We start from the raw sequence: 12,625 nt of genomic DNA on the forward strand, positions 1-12,625 counted from the left end.
TTACCTCAAGTTTGGTTTACAGGTTGTGTTGTGTTGTTTGGGCGCCACTTACTGACTTTGGGAAGCCGCTGGGTTTGTCTCTGGGGCGCTGTGCGAGTGCGCTTTTGGCACGGGTTGCGTCTGGCATCTGTGCATATATACAGGGTAGGATTCAAAAGTAATGAGCCTTTGTTCAAAAAGACAAATTTATTGAGCAAATCGGTACAACTAATTAATAGTCTTCAAAATAGGCACCTCCTGCATCAATACACTTTTGTAGGCGGCTTTTCCATGACTCGAAGGCGTCCACGTAGGCCTGTTCCGGGATGGCTGCAAGGGCTGCCTTGACATTTGCTTGGATGTCCTCGATCGAGTCGAAGCGTTTTCCTTTCAGCGCTGATTTTAAGTGCGGAAACAAGAAGAAGTCAGAAGGCGACACGTCCGGACTGTAGGGAGGCTGGGGGACCACCGGAACGTTCACCCGGGCCAGGTAGGCGCTCACGATGAAGGCGGTGTGGCTGGGCGCGTTATTGTGGTGAAGCTTCCAGCTGTCCTTGATGTCCCTTCGCTTGCGCGCAACGCTTCTTTTCAGCCTTATCAGGACTTCCAAGTAGTAAGCAGCATTCACGGTCTGTCCTTGCGGGACAAACTCGTAGTGGATGATCCCCTTCACTCCGAAGAAGGCAATGAGCATGGTCTTCGTCTTCAATGTGTACCGTTGCTCTAACGAACTTTCCATTCCGCCGTGTAACGCACTACCGCACAGGGGTTCCCGTCAAGGCCGGACTGTAAGGAGGCTGGGGGACCACCGGAACGTTCACCGGGGCCAGGTAGGCGCTCACGATGAAGGCGGTGTGGCTGGGCGCGTTATCGTGGGGAAGCTTCCAGCTGTCCTTGATGTCCCTTCGCTTGTGCACAACGCTTCTTTTCAGCCTTTTCAGGACTTCCAAGTAGTAAGCAGCATTCACAGTCTGTCCTTGCGGGACAAACTCGTAGTGGATGATCCCCTTCACTCCGAAGAAGGCAATGATCATGGTCTTCGTCTTCAATGCGTACCGTTGCTCTAACGAACTTTCCATTCCGCCGTGTAACGCACTACCGCACAGGGGTTCCCGTCAAGGCCGGACTGTAAGGAGGCTGGGGGACCACCGGAACGTTCACCGGGGCCAGGTAGGCGCTCACGATGAAGGCGGTGTGGCTGGGCGCGTTATCGTGGGGAAGCTTCCAGCTGTCCTTGATGTCCCTTCGCTTGTGCACAACGCTTCTTTTCAGCCTTTTCAGGACTTCCAAGTAGTAAGCAGCATTCACAGTCTGTCCTTGCGGGACAAACTCGTAGTGGATGATCCCCTTCACTCCGAAGAAGGCAATGATCATGGTCTTCGTCTTCAATGCGTACCGTTGCTCTAACGAACTTTCCATTCCGCCGTGTAACGCACTACCGCACAGGGGTTCCTGTCAAGGCCGATCCTACCGCTCCAAAAGCTCGGAGCGGTAGGAGCTCCGTTGCGTTGTGAAGGCAACACCCACCGTCGCCGTCACTGGCAAGTGGGGCGCGCGGCGAGGTACGTTCGCGTCAGAACAAAATGAGGCTCATTACTTTTGAATCCTACCCTGTACACGGTGGTGTGCGCGTTTGGGCGGCGGTTGTATTGTGACCTGAAGTTTAGTTTACAGGTTGTGTTGTGTTGTTTGGGCACTACCTACTGAGTCTGGGAAGCCACTGGGTTTGACTCTGGGGCGCAGTGCGTGTGCGCTTCGGTGCGTCTGGCATCCGTGCATATATACAACCTTCGTTTAGTAATATAGTCAACATTTCGACTTTATTCTTGACATATAGTTTTTTTTTTTTTCTTCACTGTGTATTTTTTTTTCTTCACCGTGGCCCTAATACGCTTCTGTAGGACTATACTACAAATTGCATTATAAATTGCAAGTTGCATTTTTATTATTTATGTATAGGGTGGTCCAGATCTAACTATGCAACTTTTAATGCAATGCAATAATTGCATAATTAGATCTGGACCACCCTGTATATAGCTTAGCTTGAAGCAAGGTCCATATTAATGCAATTTGGCTTAATGATGGTACAGTTGGTAAAGATGTCATCACCAAGTTGCACTTGTTTTGTTTTATTTTATTTTTATTTGGTGAATGCTGTGTAATGTACCTGGGCTTGAAGTAATGGTGCAATTTCCAGTAATAATACTACCCTAAGTTCTTGTCTATAAGCCGCGGCTTATCTAAGGAAAAAAGTTGTGAAAATGAAAAAATAGAATATCGGCTTATACATAAGTCCGGCTTATACATCCATCGCGGGGGTTGCGTTCCAGAGCCACCCGCGAAATAAGAATATCCGCGAAGTAGAAACCATATGTTTATATGGTTATTTTTATATTGTCATGCTTGGGTCACAGATTTGCGCAGAAACACAGGAGGTTGTAGAGAGACAGGAACGTTATTCAAACACTGCAAACAAACATTTGTCTCTTTTTCAAAAGTTTAAACTGTGCTCCATGACAAGACAGAGATGACAGTTCCGTCTCACAATTAAAAGAATGCAAACATATCTTCCTCTTCAAAGGAGTGAAGCAAACAAATCAATATGTCTGTTTGGCTTTTAAGTATGCGAAGCACCGCGGCACAAAGCTGTTGAAGGCGGCAGCTCACACCCCCTCCGTCAGGAGCAGACAAAGAGAGAGAGAGGGAGAGTTTGTTTTTCAGTCAAAAATCAATACGTGCCCTTCGAGCTTTTAAGTATGCGAAGCACTGTGCAGCATGTCTTTTCAGGAATCAGCTTTACAAAAGATAGCAACGTGAAGATAATCTTTCAGCATTTTTAGACGAGCGTCCGTATCGTCTAGGTGTGCAAACAGCCCCCCTGCTCAATCCCCATACGTCAGGATCACAGATAGTCAGCGCAAGAGAGACAGAAAAGTAAGCCGGGTAGCTTCTCAGCCATCTGCCAATAGCGTCCCTTGTATGAAATCAACTGGGCAAACCAACTGAGGAAGCATGTACCAGAAATTAAAAGACCCATTGTCCGCAGAAATCCGCGATATATATTTAAATATGCTTACATATAAAATCACAATTTAAATGACCGCTACGCGCTCGTGTTGACTCGGCGACGCCCAGAGCAGAAAGAACGCACTCCGGCCTCTCCAACCGCGCCATGCGGGGAGTGAGAGAGACGGCAATATCTCACACTCTCTCCCCCCTTAAAGAAATTAAATGGGCGCGAGTGAGACCACTGACCTCCCTCCCTTCTATTAGTTATAGGTTATAGTACGTTCGGCTTATCCATGAGTCCGGCTTATCTATGATACGATTTTATTTTAAAAATTCGTATGATTTTTGGTCTCCGGCTAATACATGAGTCCGGCTTATAGACAAGAACTTAGGGTATTATTTATTTTATTGTTATTATTTATTAGTTTAAATATTATGCAGTTTAATGATGGTAAAGTTCTTTAAAAAGTCACTTTAACGTGTCAGTGGACAGAGATTGTTAACATTAACAGAATGTGTAGTTGGTTTACAAAAAATATTTACCATTTATTCCTTTTCTAAGACATGTTCAATGCAATATCACTATTGACAAGCACCTCTGGATATTTTACTAAGTCTAAATGCCTCTTTGGATGGTTGAAAATATGTTGTCAAAATTTTAGTTTAAGTTGTTTGCAAAATTTGTTCAGTAAAAAGGTTCTATATTTTGACTGCAACTGTCATGCAATGTGATTCCTTCTCTTCATTAGTGCCACCCCCATGAAAACTATCACTTTATGGGGCCATGCAAACCTGTATTAATACTTGTGTGCACATAAAATGTTTTTTGTACAATGTCCAATTTTCATGACAGTGGAATAGGTTATTCTTAGCCAGTAATTGCAGTGGAAAATGTAGTCAACATCCACTCATGCATGGGAAAAAAAATACAGTTGAATACCGTGAAACCGGTATAATTTTGAAAAATACTGTGATATAGAATTTTGGTCATACCGCCCAGCACTAGTGTCAGTCTTGTGGTGCGTGATTTCACACTCCTGTAGCACCTCCCTGAGGGAAGAGCATGAATAGTGTGTGTTGAGAATGCATATTGTCTTTAATTATGTTGTGTGCCCTCCTGATGACCCTATGAGTGTAGATGTCCTGTAGGGAGGGGAAGATTGCTCCAGAGATGTGCTGTGCTATGCAGTTTTAATTACATGCTGAAGTGCCTTCCTTTCCTGAAAGGAGCAGTTACTGTGCCATACAATAATAGAGCAGGTGATAACACTCTCTATTGTACCCCTGTAGAAATTGGTGAGATTTTGGTTGGCATGCCAAATTTCTTCAACTTCCTCAGGAAGAACAGTCTTTTGTGTGCTCAGTTAATGAGTTGTTGTGTATTGTAACATCAAGTCGGATCTTCGCTGATGTGGGTTCCAAGGAATTTGAAGATTTTTACTCTCTGCACCTCAGCCTCACCAATGTAAATGGGAGTGGGCTGCAACTTCCTCTTCCTTTGGTCAACTTAATCATCTCCTTGGTTTTATCTGTATTCAGGGAGAGGTTGTTTTCTTGACACCAGGCCACAAGTCCTGCCACAGTCTCTCTAACCCCCCAAAAATCAAACCTTTGACTGTAATGTCATCAGCAAATTTAACGATGCTTGTGTTGTTCTGAGAGGCCACACAGTCATAGGTAAACAGGGTGTAGAGCAGCGAACTTGTTGATCGTTCTTGTGCCTGATGTCTGTTTTCCCACTCACTCTGACTGACTGGGGTCTGTCTGTAAGGAAATTCAGCACCCAGCTGCAGAGGGATGATGTCAATCCAAGGGAGACAAGTTTATTGCACAGTTTCCAAGGGACAACGAGCTATAGTCAGTAAACTGCATTCTTGCATATGTGTCCCTGCTCTGCAGGTATGTGAGGATTGTTTGGATGGCAGCTTTGACTGCATCATCAGTGAACCGATTTCGACAGTAGGGGGTCGAGGGTTGCTGGAATTGACTTCTGAATGTGTGCCATGACTAGTCTCTCAAAGCATTTCGTCATAGTAGGGTTGAGTGCAATGGGACGATAGTCATTAAAACAGCTCACCTGGGATTTCTTTGGAAGGGGCACAATGGTAGTGGTCTTGAGGCAGGAGGGCACAGATGCCTGTGTCAGGGACAGATTGAATATGTCCGTGATGACCCCGGTCCACTCCTATGAGCAGGCCATGAGTGTACGCCCTGTGATGGAGTCAGGGCCTTCTGCTTTATGGCGGTTGATTCGACTCAGGATAATCCTCCAGCTTCAGTCTGTACTGTCTCTTGGCTTGTTTAATAGTTTTATGCAAGTCATATCCGGTCCTTTTATAGTTATCTTCATCACCAGAGACAAATGCAGGAGAGCGGGCACACAGCATAGACTGCACCTCCCCATTAACTCACGGCTTATTATTTGGATAGAGCTTAGAGTTTTATGGGAACGATAATGTCAACACATGTGCTGATATACCCAGTTTCAGCAGCAGCATACTCCTCCAAGTCAACAGTGGAGTCTCCCCTCAAAGAGGCAGTTCTAAAAACAACCCAGTAAGTACTCTCAAAGCAGTCCTGAAGAGTTTGCTCAATATCTTCATTCCAGACCCTGATTGTATTACTTACTAGTGGAGCTCTCTTGAAGAGTTAATAATAATAATAGTAATTCTTTGCATTTATATAGCGCTTTTCTCACTACTCAAAGCGCTCAGCAATTGCAGGTTAAGGGCCTTGCTGAAGGGCCCAACAGAGCAGAGTCTCCTTTGGCATTTACGGGATTCGAACCGGCAACCTTCCGATTGTCAGTGCAGATCCCTAGCCTCAGAGCCACCACTCCGCCTCCGAGTTGTCTGTAGGCTGGGTACAGAAACACTGATAGATGGTCTGACTGACCGAAGTGGGGGCATGGCACTACTCTGTAGGCGTCCTTTACATTGCTGTAAACTTGGTCGAGAATGTTACACTCCATTGTTAGAAAAGATACATGCTAGTGATATTTGGGTTGGACGTTCCTCAGGTTGCATTGATTGAAATCACCAGCCACAATGAAAACTGCATCAGAGTGGACTGACACATGTCTGCTGATGACATCATGAAGCGCCCCAAGTGCTGTTACATAATCCGCCTGCGGTGGAATGTAAACAGACAGCAGATACACAGCGCTGAACTTCCTCGGCAGGTAAGGTCTGCATTACGTCATCAACAGTTCAATATTAGCAAGACAGAATTTTACGACTACCTGTACATCCACACACCATCTGCTGTTCACATACAAACAAACATCTCATCCTCTGTTCTTCCCAGAGTCTGATGTACAGTCTCCACGGTGCAAGGAATGTGTGTGCAGCTGTGGCACGGAGTCCGGTGTACATTCCGAGAGCCAGGTTTCCGTGAACATAAGAGCACAACAATCCCTTACCTCATGCTGGGTGGTTACTCTGGTTCTCAGCTTATCCATCTTGTTTACAGGTGAGTGGACATTAGCTAGTTACAGGCTAGACAACGGTGGTTTTGTAGCTCTTGCCTTTAGCCTGGCGTGTAGCCCGCCTTTCTTTCCTCGTCTCCGCCTTGGACTTACTGAGTGTGGTTACGCCACTCATGGGAGGACAAAGCTACTGTCTCTTGCTGGCTGATGTTGGCTAAGTCCAGCCGCGGGAAGGAATCCAAATCCAGCAAGCTGATTTTTGGCACAATGAGGGTTCTGCAATTGTCCAGAAGTTCCTCACGATTGTATCGCAATACTGCACAAGCTAGTTGTAAGTTTAAAAGACATGATATCACTAACACAAAAACTTGCTGAAGTCAGGAGAGCAAAGCAAATATGTCAGCCACGGTGGGCGCCATTATAAATTTTTTTTTTTTTTAACAATTTTACAAAGTATTTGAATAAACAGGTTTTTTATGCATCTGTTGTAGACAGAGTCAGCATCACTTTATTTGGGACTGTTTTTGTGTAACTGACTGAAATTCAGGGTCATTTTGTAAACAAATGAACATTTACAACAGAGTGGAGCAGAAAGGAATGACTTAAAAGTTGTTACTGTAGTTGTATGATACAGCTTAGTAATTTAGCAGTGCACAGCTGACTAAAAGAAGTCTTATTAAGCACAAATGGTGGCAGTAGTGTGCTTTGCTCCGCTGGGATGTGTGCTGTGTCCACACATGGCAAAGTTAATGAAACGTTACTGTTCCAGTCCTCCAGAAAATCAGATGGGTGTGTTTAAAGTTCATTCAGTGGTGCAGATATTGTTATATTTATTTAGTATAGTGAGTGAGTGAGTTTGTAATTAACTTATGTATCTTAAGGTTTTGTGGAGTGCTTGAGTAATACTTGTAGACCACAGGTAGTCTGTGATTAAATCTGGTTTTAAACCTAGTTAACTACCTAAACTAACCGATTTGCAGTATAAGCCATCTTCAGAGTGATTAAGCTTACTCTATGACGTGGTGCTTGATTAATTGTGAATGTGGGCTAGAAAGCCATGTATGTTTGTTTTTATACAAGCCTTGCAAAACATATGTGGTATTTAAGCAGCATGGATTTCTATTTTAAGCAAATCTAACTTCCATTTTTAAATGGTTGATAACATGACTTATTTAATAGTTTACGGTGTTGTGCTCATGGTTGTGTTGGTCTTCTTGTTTTGTAGTAGCCAGTCTTACAAAGAAATTGTCATTTTGCTGAATACGTAGTCAACATACAAATTAGGAATGCAGAAGTAAAAAGACAGTATAACATCAGGTAGAATCAAGAGTGTCAAAGCTTAGTTTTATTATAATAGCAACAGTTTACTTATTCAGTTATTGCAAATACAGGTAAAATTCCATTATAACGAATATCTTTACAATGAAATTTTCATTACAACGATGTATTTTTATGGTCCCGACAGCTTCCCCATATGACACAAGTCTATAGAAATCTCGTTACTATGAAGTACATTCAGCAGATACTTTCATTATTACGAAGTGCACAAAAGACCTTGAAATGCCTGAATGAATCATCCACAGAGCAGTTAGTTCTGTGGCCACAGCTCAGTTGTGCACAACGATCTCCAAATAGAAACACTGTAATTTTTTTTCTTTCTTCGAACTTTCCTCGTTCTGGTTTTTTGCCTTTGTTTCCTGCAGTTTTCAGTGATACCTTTTACTTATTGCTCATCAACATTTGAAAAGCATCCATTAGAATTGTTACCCTCCAATAGAAATGGCAGACACAGAAAAACAATAACAGTTCATGTTAGAAAAAAAAAAAACTTAAATTTTTTTGCAGCTCTCGATTGCTGCAAAAAGAAAAAAGACGTTGCCAGTGAATTCGGAATTTTGCCATCGACACTGTCAACTTTCTTGAAAGACAAAGCAAAAAAAAAAAAGTAGAAAAATCTCGGGTTGCAAACGTATGTGAACTGCTGTATTTGAAGACATTGAAAAAGCCGTTTTTATGTGGTTAGGTGATGCTCGTTCAAGAAACATTCCTATTAATGCGGCACTCGTTCAAGAAAAGGTGAAGTTTCTGAACTCTCCTGGGACCTCCCCCAACTAGACAGCAAGCCGAAGAGCGTCCTGAAGTGCGATCACCGCGTTTGTACGGGGCAATAACAGGCTCACAGATATGCTGTGCCAAAGTAAACCGAAAAGATCTCGATGGGTGATGCAAGGTTAGGAGCACGTAAACTGTAAATGCAGATACTGTAACAGGATTACTTGATCATTGACCTAGCCACGATCCTGCCTGACTGCTATGTCTGTGTATAGCAGAGTGGCAGATCCCGCTACGATAAATAACTGTGCCGTTCCTGTTTCAAGCTGAATAAAGCTGGTTTTGCTAAAGTACTGAGACTAAGCCTTGTGTTTTGGGGTGCAAGACAGGGACATATAGCGCGACCCCGATCTTTTATGATTTGCTTCTGTGGCGCTTCACTGCAGCAATGTGAGCCTCCTATTGCCCTGCACCAGCAATGGACAAACAATCTTCCACAGACGCCGCAATCGTGCTTCAGGATGCACTTCAGCGTGTCGTTCTCGTTGGGTGGGGAGTGGGGGGGTCTCAAAAGAGTTCAGAAACCTCACAATATGAAGAAGAAATAATGATTCGGCTCCTGACTGTGATAACTGCGCTGCCCACAACATGCACCCACATTCAGATAATGTTCGCTTTGAATACCTCCCACCCAATTGCCCAGCAGCGATTCAGCCATTGGATTTGGGCATCGTTCGCACCCTGAAAGTGTATTATCGCAAGGAAATGCTGAGAAAAATTCTCATCAGCATAACTTGTAGGCAGGAAGAGATTAAAAATAACGTGAAAGAAGCTATTGAAAAGATTGCAAACGCCTGGATACAAGTTAAAGAAAGCACTATAGTAACAAATACAGAATCTTATTACAACAACATATTTTTTAGGTCCCTGGGAGTTCGTTATAACGGAATTGTACCTGTATAAAATTTTCAGTTTTTTTTTCTCCTTTTGTTTTTGTCATATGGTATGATGAAATGCATCAATATTTTGATGTGAATTTTATAGTTTATAGTAATTGCAAGGATGCTATACAGGTGCTGGTCATAAAATTAGAATATCATGACAGTTGATTTATTTCAGTAATTCCATTCAAAAAGTGAAACTTGTATATTAGATTCATTCATTACACACAGACTGATGTATTTCAAATGTTTATTTCTTTTAATGTTGATGATTATAACTGACAACTATTGAAAGTCCCAAATTCAGTATCTTGGAAAATTAGAATATCAATTAAGACCAATGCAAAAAAAGGATTTTTAGAAATGTTGGCCAACTGAAAGGTATGAGCATGAAAAGTATGAGCATGTACAGCACTCAATATTTAGTTGGGGCTCCTTTGGCCTGGATTACTGCAGCAATGCGGTGTGGCATGGAGTCGATCAGTCTGTGGCACTGCTCAGGTGTTATGAGATCCCATGTTGCTCTGATAGTGGCCCTCAGCTCTTCTGAATTGTTGGGTCTGGCATATTGCATCTTCCTCTTCACAATACCCCATAAGGTCAGGCGAGTTTGCTGGCCAATCAAGAACAGGGATACCATGGTCCTTAAACCAGGTACTGGTAGCTTTGGCACTGTGTGCAGGTGCCAGGTCCTGTTGGAAAATGAAATCTGCATCTCCATAAAGTTCGTCAGCAGCAGGAAGCATGAAGTGCTCTAAAACTTCCTGGTAGACAGCTGCGTTGACCTTGGACCTCAGGAAACACAATGGACCAACACCAGCAGATGACATGGCACCCCAAACCATCACTGACTGTGAAAACTTTACACTGGACCTCACACAACGTGGATTCTGTGCCTCTCCTCTCTTCCTGCAGACTCTGGGACCTTGATTTCCAAAGGAAATGCAAAATTTACTTTCATCAGAGAATATAACTTTGGACCACTCAGCAGCAGTCCAAAGGCGAGACGCTTCTGACGCTGTCTCTTGTACAAGAGTGGCTTGACACAAGGAATGCAACAGCTGAAACCCATGTCTTGCATACGTCTGTGCGTGGTGGTTCTTGAAGCACTGACTCCAGCTGCAGTCTACTCTTTGTGAATCTCCCCCACATTTTTGAATGGGTTTTGTTTCACAATCCTCTCCAGGGTGCGGTTATCCCTATTGCTTGTACACTTTTTTCTACCACATCTTGTCCTTCCCTTCGCCTCTCTATTAATGTGCTTGGACACAGAGCTCTGTGAACAGCCATCCTCTTTAGCAATGACCTTTTGTGTCTTGCCCTCCTTGTGCAAGGTGTCAATGGTCATCTTTTGGACAACTGTCAAGTCAGCAGTCTTCCCCATGATTGTGTAGCCTACAGAACTAGACCGAGAGACCATTTAAAGGCTTTTGCAGGTGTTTTGAGTTAATTAGCTGATTAGAGTGTGGCACCAGGTGTCTTCAATATTGAACCTTTTCACAATATTCTAATTTTCCGAGATACTGAATTTGGGACTTTCATTAGTTGTCAGTTATAATCATCAACATTAAAAGAAATAAACATTTGAAATACATCAGTCTGTGTGTAATGAATGAATCTAATATACAAGTTTCACTTTTTGAATGGAATTACTGAAATAAATCAACTTTGTCATGATATTCTAATTTTATGACCAGCACCTGTATATTTGAAAAGTGTACTTTTGGTAAAGGGTGTATTTCCTCCAATGAACTGTATAAAACAGAGCTGTGCTAGCGCTGTTAGGGTGAATATGAAAGACCTCCCTGTATTATTAATTTCTTAAAAATTACATCCTGATGTAGCCAATTAATTCCATATGCTGGATCAACCATTTATTTTTGACTGGTGTTTGATTACCTTAAAAACAAAGCGTAATTTAGAAAAGAAAAAAATGTACACAAACCAAAGTGAAAAGCTATGTACAAGAGAGAGAGAGAGAGAGAAAGGGTGCCATACTGTGGTTGGGGAAGGGATTGGCTTCTTTGCCTGTATTTTTGCTACTTTTATGCTTTCCAACTTGTTTGCTGTGGTAATAATCTATTTTACTGTGTTCATGTTATTTTTCTGAAGCATTTACTCATAACAGCTTGAAAACAAGTTAAAATTAATATTAATGATATACTATAGTACTACACATAATTAAAAAATATGTAAATTCCTTAACCTGTATTGGTTCATTTTGACCCGTAATCTGATAACTAGTGGTTTGTTATTTCTGTGTAAGAACTAACAAAACTTTTAATTTCAGGCTAATCAATCAAATAACCGTCCTTTAATTTTGTTCTCAAAGACTATCTGTTTGTCATCTGTTCTGGATTTGTGAAAAAAAATATGGAAACAAAAAACTTGAAGAACAAAAAAGTTTTTGTTGATCAAATTACAAGTTTTTTTTTCTTCTATCATTTTAGCACGGGCAAAGAGGGTCAACCCAAGGAGTATTACACCTTGGATTCCATCTTGTTCCTTCTTAACAATGTCCATCTTCCTCACCCTTCCTACGTGCGTCGAGCTGCAGTGAGTATCTTTGGTTTGTTTGAATTGTTATATAGTGGTGCTGATGTATTGTCTTACACTTGTACATTTTTCTGAGCGTTGCACTTCTGCCATGGCTTATGTAACCCCCTGCCTCAATCTGACCAAACATTTCACATTTGTACAGCTATGTTGTGTTCATGTTGCCAAGATTGTAGTTGTAGAAAACTGCTAATCAATATTGTTATTGTGAAGTTCTTCTCTCTTCTTGGTTTTTCTCCTACACTTTGAACTAAACCTTGCAATTTTTATTTGTTTCTGACTGTTTATGAGGACAGCATAAAACAATCATGAAAGGAACGAGTCATTTTCAGTTTTACAAACAAAACATGGTTTTAACTCAAGTGATTCACTTCACTGGGCAATACAGTTTAATCATGAGAAGAAACCAAAAGTTAGACAGTTAAAACAATTCAGGTGGAGCAAGGAGTTAAAACACCATTGTTCATATTTGAAATAAAAAGCCAAATTTATTATAGAATAACACAAACATTTTAGTGTTTACATATACAATACACCCCCAAAATTCGCAGGGCTTACATTCCTAGAGCACCCGCAAATTGTGAAAAATGGATTGGATGTGGTTAAAAAAAAAGTCTATTTTTAGTTTAAACCAGTGTTTCCCAAACTCTGTTCTGGGGAC

General features: G+C 42.0%; 1 protein-coding gene across 1 annotated transcript in view; it reads left to right on the top strand.

Annotated features, from left to right (window-relative positions):
• Positions 1-12,625, top strand: part of cdc73 (cell division cycle 73, Paf1/RNA polymerase II complex component, homolog (S. cerevisiae)) — a 333,940-nt gene that overhangs the window by 20,969 nt on the left and 300,346 nt on the right. The window contains exon 2 of the mRNA XM_028811023.2: positions 11,859-11,964. Within this exon, the coding sequence (XP_028666856.1) occupies positions 11,859-11,964 (106 nt within the window). The remainder of the gene's footprint in view (positions 1-11,858; positions 11,965-12,625) is intronic.

Source organism: Erpetoichthys calabaricus, chromosome 10 (assembly GCF_900747795.2).
Source record: "Erpetoichthys calabaricus chromosome 10, fErpCal1.3, whole genome shotgun sequence".
NCBI lineage: Eukaryota > Metazoa > Chordata > Cladistia > Polypteriformes > Polypteridae > Erpetoichthys > Erpetoichthys calabaricus.